This window comes from Neofelis nebulosa, chromosome 6 (assembly GCF_028018385.1).
Source record: "Neofelis nebulosa isolate mNeoNeb1 chromosome 6, mNeoNeb1.pri, whole genome shotgun sequence".
In the NCBI taxonomy this organism is placed as follows: Eukaryota; Metazoa; Chordata; class Mammalia; order Carnivora; family Felidae; genus Neofelis; species Neofelis nebulosa.
Window position 1 is genome coordinate 95,179,264 of NC_080787.1, and position 26,778 is coordinate 95,206,041.

Here is a 26,778-nt window from a genome sequence, read left to right on the forward strand (position 1 = left end):
CATGCAATGCATAAGCTTATTTCTTGAGAAGGATTCCTCCTTCATCTTACTAAGACTGAAAAATTCTTTTTTTTTAAACAGGTTCTTGCCTGCTGCCGGTCCAGACTCACCTCCACCACATCATAGCCTTTACTTGATTCCCTTTAGTACCAACCAGTTAGCTCACAAGATTTTTTAACTTCCATACTCTCATGGGATTATGTTTTTTTTTATTTGTTTGCTTTAATTTTTTTAGTGTTTATTTATTTTTGAGAGAGAGAGAGACAGAGTGCAAGAGAGGGAGGGGCAGAGAGAGAGGGACGTACAATCCGAAGCAAGCTCCAGGCTCTGAGCTGTCAGCACAGATCCCAATGTGGGGCTCAAACCCGTGGACCACAAAATCATGGCCTGAGCTGACGTTGGATGCTTAAGCGACTGAGTCACCCAGGCACCCCTCATAGGGTTATGTTTTGTACATGCACTTTCCTCTTTTTTACAAGTGCATCCTCTTTTTCCACCTACCAAATGGTTACCCCCTGTTAGGCATTCTATCCCCTCCACGTCTATTGCACTTTAGAGATACTCACACTATTATATATCACATTGGAGAATTTGATTTGCATGCCTATCTCCCTACTACCCTATAATCTCCTAGATGGCAAAGATCTACTGTTTATGTTTTACTTCTGCATTCACAATTCAAAGCACATGTGACATGCTGCCACATATTTCTGATATATTAACATCTTTCAACCATTCATATGACAAGATGTATGCTGAAAGCATAATTGCTGAAGGCATTGGGAGTTAATGGTACTCTTTTCTGGGACAAAAATATAAAATAAAATCTGAGCTCCTGAAGAGCCACATTTTACCTGGCATGTTCTGGTAAGTGTTGTTAGTCATGGGCCCACCACATAAAACTTTTTAAGCTGCTTCATCAGTGTTGATTTTAAATCATATTTGATGCATTAAGTGGCAGGATAAACCCAGTAACAGCAGCATCCTGGGACAGAGCCAAAATAAGCTCTGTGAAGGATCGTTTGTGGCTTCATAACTGCACTGACCTGGACACAAGTGGGGATTAAACAACAGCAGGTTAGCTAATCAGCCCCTGTCTGGAGAGTGGAAGTTGGGTTATCACAAGCTGAGAGGGCGGGTAGAGTGACGGAAAGACGTGTACATCTGAGCAGTACAAATCTGGAGACAAAGGAGCCTGCAGTGTGGCCATCAGAATTGAACAATGGGGTGGGCTGGTTCCACTGAAGGTGGGTCAGTAACACTGCAGGTGATGAAGTAGCTCTGAAGAAGGACGGAGAATGCTGTGAAGGAGGAGGACTGGACAGAACCCCTGGTTTGCCTAGGACCTTCCTGACTTGTGCTTGTTTTCCTGGTCTGATTACTATGCACTTAATGTCTGTCTCTGAGACTCTTAAAAAGACCCCAGTTTGATGAAAAATAATAAAGTGACTTTAATTGTAAATAACCATTGAATCAAAATATAACCAACCTCTGGTCACAAATCAAAGTACTTTCTTTTGAGGGAGTTTCTAAAACATTGTTGTGATGCATTTCTGGGTTGTGTTGGTTTGTATGTTTGTCCAGAATCTCTTTGAGGGAATCATTTTAGTCTCTATAGTTCAGGCAAGGCTCATTTTCATCTCTCACAACCCACTGATCCATCTAACTTCAACTCTTCTGCTCTCACCAAAATAATCCCAGTCTGGGCCAGACAGACTCCTACTTTGGATTTTGACATAATTTGGGATGAAAATCTCTCCTTATAAGTGTGAAATCATGTTGGTTATCTGTGCCATCAAATGGGAAAATGTTGAAGAGTAACAAAGGCAACACAGAGGAAGAGAGAACAGAGCAACAGAGAAAGAATTCCTATCTCCAAACATGCCTGGAGTTTATTTTCAGTTACAGGATGCACTGAGTTCCCTTTTTGTTCAAAACATTGTGAATTAGGTCTGCACATATTACCAAGAGAGTTCTGACAAAAACAACTGCCTTCTCATTACACTGCGCAGCTTTTTATTTGCCCTATCTCATTATACCAGGCATAGGCCCACATTCAGCATCTGTATGAATAGGACAAAGAGAAATTAGATGATAGGATGGACCTAGAGCTGAGTCAGCCTAGGACAAAGCCACTTAACCATGACTGTGGTGCCCCTATAGTAAGCACAACACTTAAGTTGCCATGGCTGGAAATCAGTCACTAACGTGCTTATACTCTCGTGAATCAGATGCAAGTAAGTTGTCATAACAGTAAGCTAATACAAATACACCGATAATTCTGTTGGCTCCTCATAAATGGAAGCATTCTAAATAGAAAATGGACCTTAGCACATATTGAACTTAGACCTCAAGGCTATAGCAGCCAAAGACTTTTACCGTTGGCATGGTCAAAAGCACTCTTTGCTTTCTAATAATGACATAATTACTTTTTCTCATAGCAATGAGAGAAGAAACAGGGACAACATATTTTGGTATTGACTTGGGAAATAATCAGCCTGGCAGCCTCTGCCTTCCAGGGATCATAGATATCCTCCATGTAACACCTCAGGTCAGTGCATTTTCTGAAGCAGGCTGTTATCAGGTAGGAGCCCTGTGAGGTTGTGTAGAGCTAGTCTTGCAGCTCGGACCCAGCCTCAAGCACATGGTAGAGGAGTCTCCCTCTACTTGTCCTAGAGAGTCACAAGCCACTGTTGTAATCTGCCTGATGCTTTGGAATTCTTTGGAATTGAGTTGAGCCTAAGGACTCCATCTTTCAGTGGCCACTCAGCATAGTTCCACCTAACTGTTCTCATAGTATCCAGGCCTGTACTAAAACTGTCCTGTGTTCCACCTTAAAAGTTCCAGATCACTGTACTCGCCAGACTTATGAAATAAGCCTAATAGGTTATGGATTGCTGCTAGATATATGCAGACATAAAATGTGTAAGGTCAGTGCTAGTCAGGAGGCCTTTAGAATAATCCATCTGCAAGATAATAATAGCTCAATTCAGTGTATTAGAAGCAATAAGAGTTGGTAGAAAGGATTTTCTAATAGTTTGGATATAAGATATGCTAGCAAGAGCTGATCAAAGATAATACCAAGGTTTTTGGCCTGGGTGAATGGAATGATAAGAGTTGCCATTATACTATGTGGGGAAAACTGAGGGAGGAGGAGTTTTGGATGCTGAGGACATGAAGAGCCAATTTTGGAATGTTATATATTATTTACTATATAACAAAGTAAAGACGCTACATTATTCAGGAGACTCCAAGACCACCTTCCCTTCTGACACCGATTGCAATTTCAAATGTCCCCAATATCACCATCAAGTTTGATAATTCACTAAAACAGCTCAGAGAATGACTGAAAGTGGTTATTCTCTTTGTTACAATTTATAGCATCAGAAGGATACAGATTTAGGCCAGCTGAGAGAAGAAGCACATGGGACAGAGTCCAGGAGAGGGTCCACCCTCAGAGATTGCAGTTGTCTTCCTCCAACAACTCGACTTGTGGACAGTGCTAACTTTTTCAGGCAACAGTGAGTGACAGTATGCATGGAGTATTGCCGACTAGGAAAGCTCATGTGAGCATTGGATGTCCAGAGTTTTTACTGGAGATCGGTCATGTAGACATGGCTGAACACACACTTGGCTGACCTGTAGTCTCTAGCCCCATCCAGAGGCTGAGCTGACACCTCAAAACCCAAAGCCCCTAACATAAATCACATTGTTAGACTATCCAAAGACACTCTTATCAGGCAGGACAGTCCAAGGGCTTAGAGAGCCAATAACAAAGGCCAGACCTCTCTTTGGCAAGGTTAATTTTTTACTACCCAACTGTCAAATAGGAAAGTGAATTTAGGACTCTAGAGTTCAAGGAAGAGGTCTGGCAAGAGATATAAGTTTGGCAGTTATCAGCATATAGATGGAGTATTAATTAGGTTCCTAGCAGGAAGCAGGATTTACTTAGATGCTTGAAGTGAAGAGATTTTTATAGAGACCACTCATAAGATTGCAGGAAGAGTCTGGGGAAAAAAAAAACAAAAACAGGGCCTGTTCACACACTCACACACACACAGTGATTTTGGAGCTCCGGGAGAGAAATTAATTACCAGAAACCAGTGAGAAGGTTTAATATGTGCCAGGCACAGTACTGATTCATATGCATTAGCTCATTTGATTTTTTTCTGGATGGTATTAATTATTATGGTCACATTTTTATAGATGAAAAAACTAAAATTTGGAAACTTGAAATATCATCTGTAGTGATTCGGTAGAAAGTTAATGAGGTGGGATCGATGCAGACTGCCATGCCACAATATGGTTCAGAAATTTGGCATCACGATACAGCATAAAAGGATGGCTTATGAAAAGGTTGCATATGTGTTTGAAAGGTCTCAGCCTTTCTCCATGATTTACCTGCTAAAGATTCTTCAGGTTCTGTCAGTTTATTACTTCCCCATTTAGGTCTTTCCAGGAGGCTTCTGCTTTCCTAGATCAGTATTGTGAGCACGTGTGGTATGGACTTTCCAAATGGAAACAGAGCAGAATAGAAACATCATGGCCAGATTATCCTGTGGGGAGAAGTCAGCACAGAGATAAATAAGATTTCCCAGGGAAATAGAAACAGAAGAGGTGCATGTATGTGAGTGTGTGCGTGTGTGTGTGTGTGTGTGTGTGTGTGTGTACACCTGAGCCTGGTTGTGTGTGGACACATACATGTGTGTTATGTGTCAAAGCAAGTTTTCAGAATTTGGGGAGGTTTGAGAAGAAGAAACAATATAGAATTTTAATAAGTTGCTTTAGACAATAAATGTATATGCTTTTTAAATGTTTTCAGGAGACTGTAAGTGTCTGCGTTCCTGTTTGGATTCTACTTATTTGAATGCATCCTGGTGCAGGGTTGAACTTTGGGTCCTGCATTCATATAGAGAGCATGGTGCCTGAAATGTATCGTCTGCACTGTATTATATTCCATTCTGAAGCGTAAAAAGGCTTTGCCATCAATAAAACAATATCATGGATAGGATTTGATGACACTAATAAATAATGAGGAGACCTTAATAAAAGGATAACTATTGGTAGGCCACTATGCCTACCCCATCACTCGGGTTCAAATCCCTTAACTGAAATATGCCTTTGAACCCAGAACTGGTCTCAAAAACATTTTTCACACAGTGCTACAGCTAGCCAGGGACAGTCAATTGACCTTGACATGTAAATTGAAACTCATTTGCTACTTGGTTTCCAATATATCAAGCTAAGTGTTTTTATATGTTTTGAGTTTTGAATATATTAGACTCTAGCATACTTTAAAGATACAGCAAATTTCAAAAAGAGAGAAGGCATTCCCTCTCTGTAAGGTTATTATAATGATTTGAAGATTTTCCTCCCAGGAGACCAACCCTCTAACTTTACTCTCCATAGCTTTCTCCCCCTCTTCTAAGAAGATGAAAACCACTTTGGAAGTTTCTTTTCATCTTCCCTGTCTCTTCTCCCTTTTTTTTTCTAGACCCCAATTTTCTTTATTTTCTATTTTCCCTGTACTGATGAACAAATCTACCTCATCTCCATGGAGAGGAAGGCAGGCAAAAATTTGGAGACAGAATTATTTTCAGTGGCAATCTACTTCTCTTCTCTAAGCCACCTTTGATTTTCTTATTATGATCAGCTCCCTTGTGTATATTTAAAGCATTACCATAGATTGGAAACTCCATAACTGGTATAGATATTTTATTTAGTTTTCTTTAAAACACTCTGTAGCAGAAATACAACATTCTAATAAAAATAACTCCCTGAAATGTTTGGCCTCTCAATGAATTCTCTTTTCTCAACTGAAAAAAGGGGAGGGGGTGATGATGAAGCATTGAATGTGGATGAGTCATTCTTGTATAGTTTATTACACAATGCATTTGAAGGGTAGGGGAGAGGTCTGGCCTGCACAAAGACCACATTAACTGAAATGATAAATAGTCCTGATGAGTGAGCCAGGTGGCAAAACTCTAGTTTGTGTGGCTGCTGAAGTGGATACCTGGGTATAGGAGGAAACTTGGGACTCCCTTCCTGGGGCTGGGGGGGGCTGGGCCTGCAGAGAGGCAGTGTGATTGATCTCTTTAAGAAAGTGCCAGCTGGAGTGTGCATAAATGGCTCCTTCTGGCTTCTCCTTAAAAGCTGAATTGATGGCACCTTCTGAAAAGAGCAGCTCAGACCTCTGCCCCCTGTTAGCTTAAGATAAACCTTGATTTCAGCGACTGTAAAATATCTGAAAGTAGAAAAAGATTAAAAAAATGTACTCAGTGAAGAAATTAAAGAGAATAGAGTGTAACTCATCTACCAAAATAAAGGGATAATTGCAATGTGGTGCTCTTTTTTGTTAGAAGATTTTCAGGAACCCATCTGTGCCGATTGTTTCTCTTTTATTATCATTACATCAACTAATTACATTAGGGAAAGAGAGGGCATTTTAATTAAAAGATTGTTTTAAGGAGTTATAATTCTACTCTTTCATTAAATAACTTCACTGCATGCCAAATTTGTTAAAGTATGCTCCATTTCTGAAAATTGTTGTTTGAAAATTATTTGTATTAACCACATTTTCAACAAAACAAAGTTCATCCTTTTATTTAATGTCATAGATGCGTTCTTTTTTATTTCTCCATTTTGACCAAAGAATCATAGGGAATTACCACATGTAAACCATCCCAATTATATTAAGAAGCTTACTTTTTTTCCTGTTTTATTTTACACAGCATACATATTTAATATATGATGAATTTGATTAAGGTAATCTTTCCTGAAATTGGAATGTTTTTAGAACATGATAATTTGCAGGGGAATATTGGGGGAAGTAGGAAGATCAATAGAGATCCACAGAGGAAAATGTATACCCAGTATTGTAAGTAGGCATTCCTGCTGTTTAAACCCATTTCCCTTTGGATAAAAACCTCATCCAGGTACATTAAATTGCAGGGATGCCATTAAACAACTCATTAAATAAAGTGGATAAACATCCATTCTTTGGATATTTTGAATCCATCTTCCTTTTTGTCAACTCTCTCTTTCTCTTCCAAGTTGTCCTAAATAACAAAATCCAGAGATTTGTATGTAATTACCAGATAAAGGGAAGTCATAGGATCTAGAATGGAAAAACAATGTCACAGGATAGAGCAATGAAGACTTAGAAGGCAAGAAAGAAGTCTAAGCACCTGGTGCTGGAGATGGTGAAAAGCCAAATTTAAAAATCATGTTTCTACTTTCAGTATTCAAACAACTCTAGATTTCTGTCCTCTGGAATCCTGAACTACTTTTATTCCAAAAAACTGAATTAAAAAGCTTTACAGACATAACTTCTGTGTTAAAAAAAATGTATCTCATGCAGTTCAAGACTGAAAAAAATACAGTTATTGCAATCATTATATTTGCCCGTGAAACAATGTTTTGCACGTAGTAGATGTGCAGTAAAATATATGCTGAATGAATGAATAAAAGGGACACTTCACTCTAATTCTTAAGTAGGAGATGGTAGTTCCTACTAGCAGCAGTTGTTTTTATTTATTTATTTATTTATTTTTATTTTAGCTCTTCAATATTATTCCTTAGGGAAGCTAGCAAACTGAAATCTGTTACATTAATGCCAGCAGGGATATATATGTGTGAATAGAATAAGTAAACATTTATTGCACCTGATGGCTCAATGGACCATCCACATGAGCTCTTAAGAGACTTGAAAATACTTGCCAGGATTTATATTTAGGGTGAACTCTGCAAATACTATTTGTGGATTTTTATCCTTCAGAAAATTTCTATTTTTTTAGTCACTTGAGATTTTTCAATTCAAAGCTGTTGGATAAATCTGTAGCCAGCTATGTAGCTTCTTTTTCTTGGGTAATGAGTTAATCTCTTAAAATTTTTATTAAAATTTTGATGTTGTTAGGTTTTCAGTCAAAATCAGTGCCAAAATAACTTCCAAGAACAGATTTAAATACCAGCACTTTAAAAAAAAATTACTACAGTCTTCCTAATCTTTGCCAAAATAACAACATTGACAACTGCTACTTTTCGAGAGTCTAATATGTGACAGTTCCTTTTTTGGTGTTTTGTAATTAGTACATATATGATTTTACCCTGTTATGGAGAAGAGGAAGGCAAAGCAGAAAGAGATATGATGTCTTGCACAAAGTCATACAGATCATATCTATATATATTTTTAAATTTTTTTTAATGTTTATTTTTGAGAGAGAGAGAGAGACAGAATGTGAGCAGAGGAGGGGTAGAGAGAGAAGGAGACACAGAATCCAAAGCAGGCTCCAGGCTCTGAGCTGTCAGCACCAAGCCTGATGCAGGGCTCGAACCCACGAACCGTGAGATCATGACCTGAGCCAAAGTCGGATGCTTAACTGACTGAGCCACCCAGGTGCCACCAGATTGTGTATTTTTGAACGAAGATTCCAACCAGCACTGAGAGGCTGTTTCTACTATGATAGACTAAATCCCCCAAATTTATATTTGACTTGCATAAAATCTTGTAAGATAAGTAAAGCCAAGGATAGCTTTTTTTTTCCTTATTCAGCAAAAGGTGTTATTAGATCATTCTGCATTTATATATTTTATGAGAATAATAGAAAATCCGAGCTAGGAAAAATTTAGAAATAATCCAATTAGTAATTCATTGACTTTTTGGTTTTTACATCATCTTACATTCTTGTTTTAATGTTTTATTTATTTTTGAGACAGAGAGAGACAGAGCATGAGTAGGGGAGGGGCAGAGAGAGAAGGAAACACAGAATCTGAAGCAGGCTCCTGAGCCGAAGTCAGACGCTTAACCGACTGAGCCACCCAGGTGCCCCAATCATCTTACATTCTTAAGAATAATTAAAGATCTCTAAAAACATTTGTAAGATTTTTGTAAGTTTCTTTAATATTTGACTTAGTGGAAGGAAGCTGGGATTTTCATATCTGATTCCTTGTTCAATCTGCTGTGACATCATCTGTGTCTCGTAACCTCTACTGGAAGACTCCATTGTCAATGTGGGAGAGAATGAAAGAAAAAAGCTTTAGTATTATTATGTATTATTATTAAAATAGTTGGACCTTAGGGAACACCCCCAAAAGAGTATAGACATGTGTGGACCTTACTTTGAAAACTGCTGATCTAGATAAAACTCATTTAATAGACGTAGAAACCAAAGTGTCCCATCAATCTGTTACTGAACTCAAGTCTGATGATGGATTAGGAAGGGACTGATACTTTCCAACAAGGATATTATATGTGATTAGGGTGGGCACTAAGCTACACTATGGAAATACATGGAGATGATTTTGAGGGAGTCTATTTTTACCTCTCTCCTGCTCCTACTAATGGCACAATAATCTGCCCCCACCTCCCTAGTAGAACTGTCCTTGCCTGGGTCATCAGTTATCTTCTAGTTAAATTTAATAAACACTTTCTTAAAGTGTTTACTATTATTTCTTTGTTACTAGCAACCCTTGACATGGATGATCACTCCCCTTCTTTTGAACCCTCAGTGGACCTGATCCTCCCATGATCTCATGCTCAGTGGAAGCACTCTCTCCCCCTAGTTGTCCAAGCCAGAAATCTGGGAAACTTCCCTGACTCAGTGCTCTCCCTCACAAAGTACTCTCAGTATTTTTTTAAAAATCTCTTTCTGGTCCATCCACTTCTTTCTCCATCTTGCCCTGTACACACATCTTTGCATTTTCTAGCCTGCATTATTCCAACTGTCTTCCAACTCTTTCTTCCTCCAGTTTTAGCTCTTTTGATCTGTCATCCACACTGAAAATCTGAGTGGTTCTTTTGAAATGCGGATTCCAAGTGGGCACTTTCCACCACCTTTAAGACCCAACTCTAAAGTAATTTACGTGGGCTTCTTAGGCAGCCTCATGCCCCCTTAAATTAAACTTTCATCACTTCTTCCTTGCTTAAGATTCTTTGCTCATGCTCTCTCACTCCCCTGCCAGTATAAAAACTGTTTTGTTCTGTTTTTTCTTCTATCTATTCCTTCCACTCTTACTCTTTTTAGTCAGGTAGTAACTTAGATGTCACCCTCTTGGAGTAATTTCTGTAAGCACTCTCATCCCAAGTTAGAGGATTCTGCTATGTATTCTTCTTCAATAATTGCACTTCCCCCATCAAAGTATTATTTGCCACTTTTTATTTATAATTGCCTGCTTAATGACCTTTACCTGTCCCCACCCCTCATATATTTTTAACATGGTATGGGTAGGAGATTTGTCTATTTTATTTTTTATTGTGCTGCCAATATCTAAAACAATGCTTGACCTATAGTAAGAATTGAATAAATTTAACAAAATTGTTTGATGCAAGAGTAAATGAATGATGTCTTCTTTTCTTTCTCTCATTCCTACAGTCAGCTGTATGTACAGATTTCTGATTCACTTTTCCTAATGAAGTTGGAATTCATTCTTTGAACTATTTTATTGTTTTATAATGCTAGCTAATACAATATAGTTATTATCCTATCATATCATTATGCCAAAGTGTTTCAAGGAGTGACTCACATATGACACTGAAATCAGACTTATGTTTGGAAATTGGTCTTACTTTTTGATGACCTGGGAAGATTGTTAAAAAATGTACATGCATGAGTCCTATCCTCTAAAGGTTCTGATTCAGCTTTTATATTATAACCAGCTTCATAGATTACTGTCATACCTTCCAAAGTATGGGAGCCATTGCCTTACTACAATTATACTTTGGTTTATTTATAAAAGTAGTTAATGCTACTACCCTTTAACAATTTGTTAACAATCTGTTCTAATTTAGTTGCAGAGCACTCCTGTGTGCAAACAAACATATAGCGTTTTATACATGTTCTGGAGGATTTTATAAGCCCAATGTTACACTACTACAATTAAGCAGGTGTTATAAATTCAAATATTTGTTTTTATCTTTGTTTAACCCAAGTTTACATCTTTACTCATTATATGTACATTAATTCTCTGGACTGAATTGTATTATGTTTAATGAGTACATTGAATATAAATTATCTATGTAATACTTATTTTAATATAGCTAGTACATCTAAATTTATAAAACAAAATAAGATAATTGTAGTATGTTGTGTAATTTATGCAACAATTATTTGTAGAATTTTAAATGGCAAAATTCTCATAACTTACAATGAAGTAAATTTTATGGCACAATATTTTAAAAGCAAAAGATACTAGGTATATTTGTAAATTTACATATTTTTACATTGTATGTCTCACTCGAGAATGAAAATACTGAAAACTAGTTATGTTAATTTTATTAACTATGTTACAACATATTAAAATGTGTATAGCATTACATGTATAAGACCTATTCATTTAAAAATTGAATGAAAAAGATTCCTAGAATTAGATTTTACTCCCTGTATCATGTGTTATTTTAATACACAGATTGTTTTTACTCACAATAAGATATATTTTTATTCCTGTTATTCCAATTTCTAAATAGGGTAAAATCACACACACACACATACTCACATATATTGTTTGCAATACTAATATTTATGAAGGTAGTTCTTCAGGGAGATAGAAATGGAGAAAAATATAGAGATGAAACGGGAAAAAAGGTAAATAAGAAAGTAGTAGGAGGAGATGAGGAAATTGCTTCATATCATTCCAAGATAGAATAGAAGTAGATGATCCTTTTTTCTTATCACACTTTTTAATATGTTGAGTCTTTCATATGAGTTCCTGAAGAGGTTTCATTGCTTGAAGTTTGTATGAAAAAATAAATTTGATGGTATGTCTCTATTATTTAAAAATGCCTAACAGTTCTATGACCTATTGAACATGTGTCTATTAATTTGATATACTTTGAAACATAATCAGGAGCTATTTCTCTAGGAAAATATTTGCTTTACTAATACCGTGTGTGGTTATATTGATTTCTGGAGTTAATGTTATATCTAACAAACAATACAAAAAATGTTTTATTTCTTTAAGTAATTTAATAATGGTCCAGGCTACTACTTAGAGTCTATTTTATTAAAGAAAGTTACTTTACTCTTACATATATACCAAATTACTAGACAATTAGTTGTAAACAAAAACAAAAAAGTAACTCTAGTTTCTAACACTGGGGAATATTAACATAAATTATGTCCACTATAAAATACAGTGTTAAGTGGACAAACTGGAACAATAGTCACCGACTTACAACAACCTTTAAGACATAGTCACAAACTACTATTAGTGTAAAATGCAAAACAAAACAAAATAAAACTCTATGTGTGTCTGTGGAAATGCAGAGAAAATGTGTGGAGGAATAATATTTGTAAGCTGTTAACTGTGACAACCTTGTAGGAGCAGAATTGGGGTACAAAGGGAGACAGACTGTTTCGTTCTATATCCTTTTATTTATTTAAATTATTTTCATCAACTTATGTATATATTTCATAATTTGAAAAATACCTTAAAGAATTTGAAAAATGATCATTCTAACAAAACTAATGGGATCTGGAGTTAGGAAGTAGGAATTTCAGTGGTCCCACCATGAATGCACATATACATGGTCAAGGAAATCAGGCATTGTAGTGAGTATGTTCTGTGATTTTATGACCTACTCTGTTTTTTCTCTAATCTTCTTTTTCCCTCCTTTTTCATTAAAGGTCTCATTCGTTTGCAGGAGCTCATCAAAGCTCCATCACGGTACAATCTTCGGCTTAAAATCCGTCAACTACCTGCCGATACAAAGGATGCAAAACCCTTACTAAAGGAAATGAAAAGAGGCAAAGAGTTCCATGTAATCTTTGACTGTAGCCATGAAATGGCAGCAGGCATTTTGAAACAGGTAATCTTTAATTTACTTAAATTCTTGGTTTCTTTATTGAATTTGCATTTAAAGCATGGCCTTTTTTTTTAAGCAAAGTGTTATTGTCACATGGTTAAAATGAGCCGTAGAAGTCACCTTGAGGTAATTTTCTGATAGAAAAATCTGACATTTGCTTTTAATTAATTGTCTATAAGAAAAAGTAATGTAAATACTGATGATCTTCAAAACACATTGTTTGAAGTTCTGAGGTTTTTTCAAATGGCTACAATGCTGTTTGTTAATGTGAATGCTGGTTATTATGATAGATATTTGTTTGTACTGAAAGGAAGGAATAAACTGACAGTCAATGAGTGAGCAGCTCAACCATTAAAATCAACCAGTTGAAAAAAGAGAAAAAAAGATTTGCTATTTAGCTGGCATCTTCTAGGAGATCCCTTGCACATCACTTATTTAATCAGCACAATGATCACATGAGGTAGAGACTATCTCCACCTCACAGATGAAGAAACTGAGTCTTGGAAAGATTGAATAACTTTCTCAATGCCCACCAGCAAGGAAGTAACAGAGGGATTAATATCTCACCTAGTGATGTTAAGTATTCATTCCAGAATAAAGCATTACTAAGTCAAAAGTTAATACTAAAATCAATCAAACGAAATAATTTATAGCAGTAAAACCTTTTAGTGTTACTTTTGTACTATTCCAACCTAACAGTATACTGGAAAACAGCAATTATTATTCTCCCCTATATTAGACGAGAAAAGAGACTGATGTTGGGCATTAAATGGCTGGTATGAGCCCATATATTTACTATGTAGTAAAGTCTAGATTTGGATTCAAGTCTTTGTACTTTGTTTTTTAAGCTCTTGTAAAGACACTGGCTGATATCACAGTGGCTTGGGATTAGTCAACTGTCCTGAAACCTCTCATGTATAAGATAAAATATCACTATTGGAGAGTTATGCAGATTCAGATGTCAAATTATATCCCATAAAATATAACTATCAATTGTAAATGCCTGTTATAACATGGTTAGTTTATTAAGCAGATGGTTGTCCAATCTTCCAATATGAATGTTGGTTTCACTGCAATAAAATATTTAATTGGATTTGGAAAATTGCTCTAGTGTTATATTTGGGTAGTAAAGCATATGAGATTTGGGTGTGTCTTTGCTTGTTGTTGTTTTTTGTTTTGTTTTGTTATTGGTAGTGAATAATCAGTGAAATGCAGAGTAGGAATTTGTTTTTCATGTAATACCAAAGACAATTCTTGATCACATTTAGAATATACAGGCTTGGAAAGGAGACCTTTCCTTTATGCCCAGAGTGAGTAGTATTCTACGATTTGTCAGTGACAGAGCTTTGGTCGGCTTTCTCTAGGCTTCCAGCAAGTACGTAAATGATCAGTTGTCTTGTCTCTAGAGTAACTAACTGACTCATTTTGCTATCAACTTAAAAATAGAATTGCCATTCTGCCTTCTATTTGATATATCCATTATAATTGGTTTCTTATATGTAACCTGCTCTGTTTGTAAAATAAAAACAGAATTAAGATAATATTTAAAATATATATAGCAGAAAAGGTTACATAATTTTAGCAAGATTAGTAGAATCTTTGCAAGATTAGTAGAAAAGTCACAGCACAGGTAAAATGATTATATGAGACTTAAAATGAAATCAAAGTAACATTATTACACAGAATGTGTATGTTCAGAATCTGTAACACTAAAAGACCACATGTATGATGTTTGTTTTTTATCTTACCTTGTCCTAGAGAGCATTTGTTCCACTTTTGGATATCAGTTATTCTAGAAATGAATTCAAGAAGAAAGCAAATAGCTTCCTTATAAATGAAGCGACACATTTAATAGGACTCTATTTCATGATTTATAAAATTTTTTGGAGATTTCTCAACATTGGTTAAAGACAGAAGTCCGAAGAAATGGTATAGGAGTTGGAGAGCAGGCATAGATGGGCTGTCCTTGTGTGGCTTAATCTAAGAACCACTAATAGGAGTATCCAGAAATATGGATAGGTTTATCAAGTTAGCCCTATTTGTTTCATTGTTTTATTTATTTTAACTAAATGAGCCTTTCTTAAATATTGGGCAAACGTGAACTTGAAGTTTTCTTCCCTGAATGCTTTAAAAGGGACTGAAGCTTGAAGCTGGCTATTTGAGTGCAGTAATTGGCACACATGCCTTAATAACAAAAGATTCCATCTCCACCCAAATTTGTCAAAGAGAATCCCCTATGGCAGGGCGAAGATGATCTGCATTTAAGCCTCACAAGGTCATTCTATTACAGAAAAAAGTATTAATCAAGACCTTGAAAGTCTAGATTAGAGACTGTGAAAATTTTTAGGCTGGAAAAATGTGAAAGCAGATGCAAATAAACTTCCACGGCATCACGAAGTAAAATTAAATTAAATTTTAAGAAATATGTCTAAAGCCCACCTCTTCAATTGTTAACTTTGAGTGATGTAACTTCTGGATACAACCTGGAGGATAAACTGATTGCATATTATATGCCTAGAAGTGTTAATTTGTCAAATGGCATTGTTAGCACTACTCTAGTTAAATGTTGGGGATTTCTAATAATATTTTGATTTGGGAAAATCTGTGGCATTTCTTTCCAGGAAGGATAATACAGTACAACCAATTTTTCTATTGTGGCCACTCTCATTTATTTATACATAAAGAGATATTAATTTTATTCTTATTAATGTGGTTTGAACGGTCCATACAGTTCATTCAAAAATCGTGGCAAGGGCGCCTGGGTGGCTCAGTTGTTTGAGCATCTGACTTCAGCTCGGGTCATGATCTCACAGTTCATGAGTTCAAACCCTACATCTCTCTCTCCGCTGTCAGTGTGGAGCCCACTTCAGATCTTCTGTTTCCCCCCACTCCACCTCTCGCTGTCCCTCCCGGCTTGTTCTCTCTTCCTCTTTCTCTCTCTCAAAAATAAATAAACATTGAAAAAATAATGAAAAAAGAGAAAAAACATTGGCAAGATGTAAGTGTTATAATTTAAAAAACATCCAGAACAAGTTTGTGGTGTCTAAATGTGGTATCTCTCCCGATTGAATGGGGGCTCCAAATGTGGGGCCATGAGTGGAAGCCAGTGGTGCAGGCAGTGGAAAGAATTCACCTGAAGCAGAACAAAAGAGATAGAAGTTTATTGAATATACCACGAGGAAGTGGGAGGCAGGACAGCAAAGGAAAGGCTGTCTGGCAAGAGGAAATAGGTGGGGGCTGTCTGTAAAGAGGGAAGGTGAAGAGGTATGGCTACCTGGAATTTTCCTTTTTGGAACCTGTGCCTAGTTGTAAGTAGCCTGTTGGTTAGTTAGAGCCTGTGGATATTTTGAGGCGGATTGCCTGATAAGCCTATCTGTATCAGCTGGGTGGTTGCTGTGAGCCCCTTTGCCTCGATCAAGTTTCCATTCCTCAAGCCTGTTGTCTAAAAGTGACCTCATAAAGTTCTTTTTTTTAATTCCACTGGAAATTATTAACTTATCTTTCAAGAGAGATAACCTGTTGTCCTTTTTTTTTTTTTTGGTTAATGTTACAGTGTAGGTACTCAATCAAAAATAACTAACCTTCTCTATTTAGATCACACATCATAGTCCATAATTGATTCTTATTTTCAGAATCAAAGGCTGAAGGAAGGTCAATGAAAGGCATAAACAGTCCTCAGTCATCCCCTGCAGGTTTCTTCTCACAGTGATGAAGGAAGCTGTGGCTGGTTCAGAATACCCATGTCAGAAGCAAGCCACTCTCCCCGCCATCATCTCCTTAATCCCTTCCATCCCTACCTCCAAAACACAGTTTTCAATACTGGCTTGAGATGAGGTTTTCAAAATATCAAGGTGAAAACAGGCAAAAAGTTTAGATTACATAGATCCTACAATGGATCTACCTTCTTTGGGAACATAAAATATACCATTTTATAAAATGCCATGTATCCAAAATCCAAGAATTAGAGACCTAGAGTTCATGTTTACTCACTATCTCAGTTTTTTTGGCCAATTTATTCATTGTTATTATTTTGTACTTTCCTCACTTATAAAATAAGTATAATAGTAGGACCTACCTCATAAGGTTTTTAATGAGGCTATCAGGAAGCAAGAATTTCTCCCCCTTCGGGGGTCCTTCTAGCTGGACTAAGAATCAAATTGACATGAGAGAGATTAACAGGAGAGAAGCAAATTTAATACAGGGAATCCACACAGACATGGAAATTCCAAAATAAGTTGGACAAAATGAGATATATAGATTATGCTGAACTAAGGAGAAGGGGGACTTTTGAGGAAAAGGATGCAATTCACAGGGCAGTAAGAAGAGCAGATGTTTGATAATTAGATGTTTGTCTATCACTCATATAACATTTATCTCTGATAACAACGCTTATTCTAGGAAAGAGTCCCAATTTAGATTTTTCTACGTTGTTAAAGAAGGGGCAAAAGTTTCTCTTGTGTCTGCAGGGTTTCATTTGCCTTCAGCTCAAAATAATCTTCACGCCAAAGTGGCCCATCTTGAGTCTGCTTGTTTTCAGCCTCTACAAGACTTATTGATTAAAATGTGCAATGTCCTTAGAAGAGTGCCTAAGACATTTTGGGCATTATATGCTATTTATAGTTGTACATCTGAAGCACTGTTTCTTTCAATTATCTTTATCCATTTTTCTGTACCTGTTGAGTTGATAAGTAAAAACTATAGACAAGGATAATGTTGAGCTGTCATAATATAGTTCTGGAGTTGAGAAATCTTTTGTGCATATCCATCAGGAATAGTGAATACCTTCTACGAAGATAATCTTATAAACTTTAGTAAGATACATTTTCTCTTACTTTGATTAAGATTCACACTTCATCAGAGCATTATTGGTTCATACAGTCTTTATTCATTCAGGAAATATTATTTGATAATTTGGTTCCTAAGTGTTGTACACCTAGTTCCATTTTGTGTGTGTGGTTGAGCAGGGGGGAGTTCACAAATGATGACCAAATATGTATTCTTATTATAAATCACAATATCACAGTATCTAAAGTCCTTTCCTTTGCTCAGTTTTTGATGCCGCCTTTCATTAACAAATGTTTCTCCCTTTTTAAAAAGTGTATTTTTATGTTCCAAAATTTTCACAAAATCTATTCTTTCTTAACTGAATAGCTTACTTCTAATATACAAATTTCATTTTAACTAACTAGTTAACACCTATCTATAAGCATAGAATACCCAGGGTGTAACTGAGACAGCTACTCAGCAAATGAATTTGTTACGTTAGTATTTTATGGAAAGTATTACATGCACCTGAGGATACTTGTTTCTAAGAGCTCTTCATTCAACTCAAAAATGCATCATTTTTCAATTACATTCACCAACTACTGTTCATTGATAAACAGCTATTTCAAAAAGTGTTCTCCTTTTCAAAGGAGAAATTGACATGTCTGAAAGTTCTAACCCAAAGTCCTTATTTTAAGATTGATAATCTAAAATTGACAAGGACTGGGGCACCTGGGTGGCTCAGTCAGTTGAGCATCTGACTTTGGTTCATGATCTCATAGCTCCTGGGTTTGAGCACCACATCAGGCTCTGTGCTGACCGCTTGCTCGGAGCCTGGAGCCTGCTTCAGATTCTGTGTCTTCTTTGCTCTCTGCCCCTCCCCCACTCACACTTTGTCTCACTCTGTTTCTCAAAAATAAATAAATGTTAAATAAATAAATAAATAAATAAATAAATAAAATTGACAAGGACCATAGAAGTATGAAATGAAATAGTAATTTGCAACTGGTCTGTTAGTAAAAGTAAAAACAAAAAAACATTTTTGTATCTGTACTTTTTGAAGAATAGTGGTGATTTACAGTTGCTTCATTAATGCTAAGGAAAGTCTCCAAAGTACTTTAAAAATCGTATTGGCATTGCCTTTGCCACAATTTTTTTCCTAATTGAGTAATAGTGTTCATCAAAATAAAATTGTGTTCCTCCTTAGGATATTTGTAGTGGAGACATTACAAATATAATGAACTAAAATGTGCTAATTTCAGGTTTGTTTCAAATTTAATGTCTCCTTTAATATGTAAAGCAATAAGCTTTACAATTGCAAACTTTTAGCTAATAGCTTTCTATCGAGAGAACTGGTTCGGAAATTCCTTCAGTAACCACTAATCTCCCTTAACTATGGAGAAAAGATTTAGGTTGATGCAGTTTTAATGTAACCTGAATATTATAGCCTAATTCTTCATTGTACCCTACTATTGTGTTCTCCTATTGACATATTTCATATGATGTATACCTTCAATATTAATATTTTTATTTTTTACTTCGTAGGCATTAGCTATGGGAATGATGACAGAATATTATCATTATATCTTTACCACTCTGGTAAGTAATTTATTAAAGCATAAAGATAATGCTCTAAATTTTATTGCTACAACTTTTCAGGATGGAAAATGGGTTTTTGAGTGAGAAGTAATGACTGGCACTTTTGTAGCTTATTTTTTTTTTTGATAAAACACAGGAGGAATGAATCATCACTGGGAACAAATAATTCTTGGTGGGAAGCTGATGATTTTGAAATAATTTTATTTCAGATATCAATTCAAAATATTATATCTTATTTATATATTGCTTTAGAGGACTTCTAGAACATTATAGGTTTCAAAATTAATTTGCTAAGAAATGAGTATTTTAGAAAAGCACAAATTTTTATGTTGTTATCTCAGTTCTATTTACTTTACAAAAACCAGATTTATTGAAACACCTTTTAGTAGATTAAATTTTTGGTCCTGTTTATGCCTATTTTTAGTTGGATTTTTAAAGTCAATATGATTTAATTTGCAATTATCAAATTGAATGTTACCTTCATATTTTGTTTTTACACACCCACCACACAGTTCTTCCTTACTATGCATGAAACTCTGACCCCACTCTTTTATCAAATCTACTTACTCTTGGTTCTATGCCTTTATTAATATGTTATCCTGATTTTCCTTCCTCTGTGAAATGACTGTCTCTGTCACTAATTCTTTCCTGCTGTAGGGGTGGAAAATTTGTCCTCCTTCCCTTCTAGGTTCTTTGCCTGGTCTGATAATTAAATTGACATAAAACAGATTAACAGGAGAAAAAAAACAAATTTAATTTCATACATCAGGAGCCCCAAAGATATGAGACTCAAGGTCAGGTCAGGTAATTGAGCTAAGGAATGGGATGAGAGCCTGGGGCTTCAAATGGGAGGAAGGTAATCCACAGACTGATAGAAAGAGCAGATACTTGGTAATTAGAAGTTTACCCTGCTATACAGATAGATCTTTCAGATAAAAAAAGAATATATATCTCTATTAATAGTTTTTTTTTTCTTTTTTTTTTTTCTGGTACAGAACCACTATGTAAATTCTTTAAGATAGTTAGAACAGACATAAAAGTTTTCCTGAATCTACTGGGTCTTGGATGCCTTCAGACCACAGTAATCCACATGCAAAGTCACATATTTGGGGGTGGCATATTCTATTCTCCTTTATTGCCTATCACCAAAATTTGAGAGTATCTCCAGGTTTGAGACTTTATCCTATTTTCCTTTTTCCTCTTTAATTATTTTCTTCAGAACTAGTATGCATGTAAGAACTTCAATTATTACCTTTGATGAAATGAAATCTCAATGTCCATTTGTAAGAGTCCTGAATTGTATTTTGCTACATTACAGAACAAGTCTGTTGTCACATTAAGAGATAATCTCAAATAATTTAAACCTTAATGTATTGTTCTCTAAATTGACACCTCTTCTGACTGCCTGCAAAGCTTCCATTGTCTGAATCCTATATCACCAACAAAGTTCTACTGTTTTTTCCTCCATGCTATCTCTAGTTTGTGTCTCCATTCCCACAATGACCAGTTTAACCAATGCTTTCTGTTAACTCAAAAGTCTTCAATTTGGTCTCCTTGGTTTTAGGACTCTTGAAGCTATCAGACCAAATTACTAAAGTGTAGTTGATCACAATAGCTTCCTATAAAAACAACTCTCCTCCAATAGAGCTTCTTCACATAGTAGTTTGTATTTTACTTGCAAATACTATGGTTAACTGTCCTGTATCTCTATATTACTTCCCACCAGGCTATTTTTTGCAGCCTGTAAGAAACTTAATGATAGGCTGCAGGAGAGGGATTGGAAGGCTTTACTCTTTAGCAAATTTTATTTCAATGCAGTTACAACTAAGTTCCACCATAATCATAAGATTTTAGAGGAATCAAAAGTATCCCTTAATAAGGAAAAATAAATTAAAAAAAAAAAGAAAAACACATTTAGGATTATAGAAGTCATTAGCCTATAATTGAAGGTCGTTTTTTAATTTAATTTTAATCTAACATTCCTATTTTCTGTTGTTGTTATTTCCTTCATGAATTCTGTTTTATAGAAAAACTGATCTAGATCAGTCTCCTGAATAGGTTTTATGTTTTCTAATTTTTGTGCCTTTCCTGACACTTTGAATGACATCTGTTTCCTTTTTGCCTACCAAGAGCCTGGCCATTCTTTAATGGCAGCTTAGATCCCATCTGTTCTATGAAGTTATTTTTGACTATAAAAATGGAAAGTTACCCATCTTGCTTCTGACTCCTTGCACTTACCACTTCTACTCTTTTGCCCCCGTGTGTGTGTGTGTGTGTGTGTGTGTGTGTGTGTGTCCTTGGCTAGATTGCAAATGTTGAAAAATAAAACCCTAAAAATCCCTTATATTTTTCACAGCATAGAGCACAGTTCAGACCAATACCAGCTGCTCTCCACTAAATTTTAATCCTATTTTGTGGCCTATGTAGCTGTATGCATCCAGGACAAGCTGCCTATAGGACCAATGGCATTACTCTTACCCTGGTTCCCAATATTGTCTGTAAGATCTAAGGATTAACTAATGCCAGCTTGAAAGAGGGCAGAGGTCCCACATGCTGCATGTCCTTATGGTGACATCCAGCTTTTCTGGATGCTTTGGCCCCTCTGTCCTGGGAAAATGAAATGGCAAAGCCAGAACATTCACTACCATCTGGAAATGGCAGCCACATCTAAAGTGTTCCTTACGGTGAACTTGTTGGGTAGAGTATAAAACAAAGGAACTGCCAGGGTTCCACAACCAAAAAGGCCAGTTTTGTTAACTTTTCTCTCAGCTTTAATATAATTTTTGTTAGAAGCCATATATCATGAACTGTTTCTTAAAAAACAAATAAACAAAAAATAAAAGCAAAAAAAGTGCCAGTCACCAGTCAAGGAAGAAGAGCATAGAAAAAAAATCGAGTCAGTTAAAAATAAAATGTGTAGGGGCGCCTGGGTGGCGCAGTCGGTTAAGCGTCCGACTTCAGCCAGGTCACGATCTCACGGTCCGTGAGTTCGAGCCCCGCGTCAGGCTCTGGGCTGATGGCTCGGAGCCTGGAGCCTGTTTCCGATTCTGTGTCTCCCTCTCTCTCTGCCCCTTCCCCGTTCATGCTCTGCCTCTCTCTGTCCCAAAAATAAATAAAAAAAAAAAAATTTTTTTTAAATAAATAAAAAAAAATAAAATGTGTATGCATAAAATTTAAGGGCAAGCTATCCTTAACGTGGAGAAGGAAGCTTATGCAAATCTTAAATGCAGGTTTTAGAAAAGCCTGTTGTTTCACTGGTGGAATTAGAATATGATATATACATACAAATTTATCTAGAATATATACATTTGCATTGGCAAAGCATGAAAATAACCTATTTGAATCTCGATGATTTGTGATGGTTAACATCATTTGAGAAACAATCATGTTAGCTATTCTAAGGGAAGTAAAAATAATTGACTATTTTAATTATACATGTTTGTGAATATACTCTGTTGATAATAACACAAAGAAATTTGTCTTTCAGGACCTCTTTGCTCTTGATGTAGAGCCCTACCGATACAGTGGTGTTAACATGACAGGGTTCAGAATATTAAATACAGAAAATACACAAGTCTCCTCCATCATTGAAAAGTGGTCAATGGAACGGTTGCAGGCACCTCCGAAACCCGATTCAGGTTTGCTGGATGGATTTATGACGGTATGAATTCCCACTTAAAGATCAGTTTGTGTGTTTTAAGTGATATTGTATAAATCGTTAAATCTTCTGCATACAAACTTGGGTTTAATTGTTTGACATCAAAGGCATGATATCAGAGCTACTATTGCAAATAATTCTATTATGATTTTCTAAATTAATTTTATATGGTAAATTTGTACATGTATACAAGTATCTAAAAAGACATTGCAACTATAGTTAGAATACCTGCAATGTAGAGATATCTCTAAGATTAATGGGTGCCATATATAGGATAAATTAGAGACTGAGAAGAAGATGTTAACCTAATAGTTATCCTTTGATCTTAACTACCCATACATGATTATTCTTCATCCTGTTGGTTTCTGATATCATATAGATGACCTACATCACACAAAAATATCCTTTGAGTTATTCACTCTTTATGGCTCAAGACCAACCAATAATCACACTTATCATTTTCAAGTCCTTGATTACACCTAGAAACTGGATTTATACATAAACTGTAAAGAAGGGTACATTCTTGTAGAAGTTTAGCTATTTATACCACTGCTGTCAGTGAAAATCTAAGGCAAGGCACAAATATAATTTAACATTTTCTGATAGCTATGTTAAAAAAACACACAAAAAAAAAACCAAGTAAAAATCAATGTTATTAATTTATGTCATTTAACTGATTGTATTAAAAAATACTATTATTTGAACAGGTAATCAGTATAAAAATTATGGCAGATATTTTTCATTTTATTTTTGCTACTAAGTCTTTGAAAATTGTGTATCTGACACCATACATATTAATTCAGACTAGTGACATTTCAAGTGCTCAATAGCCAACTATAAGTACTGGCTACCTTATAAAACCAGGTACATTTATACTATACTACTTTTATACTATTCTATTTAAACACATTATAAATGTCTCATACATTTTCATTAAATCTGTTTTCTGTAGACCAAATAATTGCTACAATTTAGGAAACAGCTAAACACCGTGGCAATCTGTACATTTCCTAAGTCATTACAACCTGCTTTTATTAAGTGTCAGCCTAAATGGAAATTTTATAAGCATAACATTCTCTATCCTGATGGGTGGAAAAGCTTTTTCTATTATGATTATAACTTTCCATTAATTGCTTCAATAGGGGTTCAAAGTGTGTTTTTAACGTTGTAGCAAAATAAAGGTAAAAATTTGATTATTTTTTTCCTTAAAACAAGATTTTTGTTTTTTTGAGAAAAACAGCCTCATAGAATTTGAAAATATCTCATATTCACAATAATTTTTAAAGAAATAATATAAGGGGAATATCACTCTTTTACATAAAAATGGAAATAGTTGACTTATTCTAATATTTTGGTATTAACCTAAGATATAGTTGAGAAACTTTATTGGGAGGAAAATATCTAAATAACTTTAAAATGAATATATTTTTTTCTCTAAAGTATATCCAGATTAAAAATAAAATACAACCTAAAAAAATTACAAATATTATGCTTTATTCTCAGTTTGAAGATGTTGAATTGAACTTTTGGAACTTAACAAGACAATGTTATTTTTTAAACTAAAATATGTCCTATATTTTTAATTGTCATTTTAATCATGTACATATTTTTTCCCACATATGGTTTTTAGCTAACTTTGTCAATCTTTAACTTCACGGTGGATATCTTATTGTTACTCAAAGTCATTTTTGAATGATTTTTAGGAAAAATCAATGATATTATGGCAATTTTAAGATTTACTTAACATTTAACTCTGACTTCTACTAATATGCCCAAGGATTAGTGTTCTGCTTTATATATCAGAGTCAGAAAAATTACCCAGTTTTACTTAGGTATTCTCTATATTTCTGTATGATTCCCTATATGACTCCACATGCCATCCCCCGAAACAAAGTACTAACTTGTAAGTAACTTATTGAGACTCTTGAAAGACAGATAAATACAAAGGAAGATGTATTAATTTCTTGTCATCCAGTAAGGCAAGGTCTCTTGGAGAGAATTAACCTTCAGAAGATGGAACAAAAAGGGTGTTAGGAGGAATACAGGTCTGGGTTTTTTGTTTGTTTGTTTGTTTGTTTGTTTGTTTGTTTCTAGCCATGAGTCCATGCCTCCTCAATTCTGTCCTTCTGAATTGGCAGGTGATTGGGTAAGAGTGGATAAGTGATAGAATGAAAATGCACTGGCAAGAACATGAGAAAATTAGCCTATTTAATTGAAAACTCTGCACATTGTATACAGACCACGGATTTTGAAGTCTTTAGACAAATATTCGATGCCAACACTTTTACCTTTGCTATAGTCATTTCCAGGTGGCATACTAAATAAGACAGAATCAAAAATGTTCACATATAAGAGATGATTGCCCCATCATTTATATATTTTTAGTTTCTTCAAAATACAAAGTTTTCATCAGAAAACTTGAGATTTAAAAATGAAAACATTTTTTAAATGAGTGAGCTGAAGATAAATTTACTTGTGTGAGTGGTTTCTGAATAATATTTCTTATCTAAAAATGTAGACCAGTTATTTATTTTATTATATTTATACATAGAGCATGGAACAGAAACTATTTTGGAAGTAGACATGAAGTTTGCCATTAAAATAAAGATATCTTCCAAAATGGATGCAGATTGATTACTTTTTAAAAATTCCCCTTTGAAAAATGATAATATCTTTAAAAATCTTCTCATTATAGACCATCACATAGTAATATAAAATATAATATGTAAAATATTTTAAGTATATACAATTAATTCTTAATTTTAACAGTGCATGATTATGATAAAAATAAAACCAGTATAAGGTCTGCATAAAAATGGTATTCTTATGCCTTGCATGAGTATTATTTTTCTTTTTCATTAAAGATCATATTGTAAGCATTTTCCCATTCATTAAATGTTTAGAAGAAGAAATTAATAGGCTATTTCCACCATGAATGAAGTCAGGAAATTAAGAGGAGTCTAGTTAGAAAAGAAAAGAATTATAGCCTGGCATTGTGGTGTTGGCAACATTCCCTTCAGTCAATTCATGAGATCTCAGTGTTTATATATCTCTTGTTCTTTTTTTCTCCCTATGGTACCATAAAGAAATGAAATTATCAGCAAAGTCCCTAGTACTTGGAGCAAGACCTATTATTATCAGTATCACAGTCATTTGTCAGTATGTAAGATCATAATGCTTAGACTTTCAAATTCTTCCTTCATGTTGAGCTATAAATGGAAACAATGAATTGGATTCATAAGAATTTTTCTGGTTGAGTTAGCATCTTAACTGACCCTTGGGTCAAGTGTTTATCTGCTAACTGATTATTGAATACAAGACCATTTGTCCTTTTGTTGTGGTTTCTTCTATAGTTTGGGGTCATCATAATAAAGATATTAATGTTATTAGCTCAGTAAAATTTTTATTTTCATTGTTACAAACCCAACCAAGAAACCAAGTCACACAGTATATCCAAGCCCAATCTCTTCAAGGAGGATGTGAAAAAGGAAGTCCAACCCTTCACACATTAGAGTTTTTTGTTTGTTTGTTTTTAATTCATGTCACCTTTCTCAAACTTCCCCCAATGTCCACACACTGCCGTCCAGTCAGCGTGCTAGACTTCTCCCCAGACATGAGCCTTTACTATAAAAACCTTTCTCTATTGTGCATTCTTTGCTGATTATTTACATGTTTCCATGCTCCTAGGAGTATGGACGTCCCCTAAGTGGATATTACCACTGTTCTTTACTGCTGATCAGATGACATAGCTCCAGTCTTCTGCCCAGACATCTGCCTTTTCCACACACAGTTACCAAAGGGCAGGAATTCACTTTTTTGAACCCATCAGAGCTGATGATGGCTGTAGTTATTATTGATATATTGAATTTGCAGCAATCTCAATTCAAGACAATGAAATCAAGTAGAAATACCTCCAGGTCAGTTTAAACAGCTATGTCCAAGACATTTTTTTCCCAAT

The 26,778-nt window shown here is 35.2% G+C and overlaps 1 protein-coding gene across 5 annotated transcripts in view; it reads left to right on the plus strand.

Annotated features, from left to right (window-relative positions):
• GRIK2 (glutamate ionotropic receptor kainate type subunit 2) overlaps nucleotides 1-26,778 on the plus strand; it is a 659,820-nt gene that overhangs the window by 273,796 nt on the left and 359,246 nt on the right. For all 5 annotated transcript variants that reach the window (XM_058734822.1, XM_058734821.1, XM_058734824.1 and 2 more), the window contains exons 5-7: nucleotides 12,621-12,802; nucleotides 19,109-19,162; nucleotides 22,650-22,823. In XM_058734822.1, coding sequence (XP_058590805.1) covers nucleotides 12,621-12,802; nucleotides 19,109-19,162; nucleotides 22,650-22,823 — 410 coding nt within the window. The remainder of the gene's footprint in view (nucleotides 1-12,620; nucleotides 12,803-19,108; nucleotides 19,163-22,649; nucleotides 22,824-26,778) is intronic.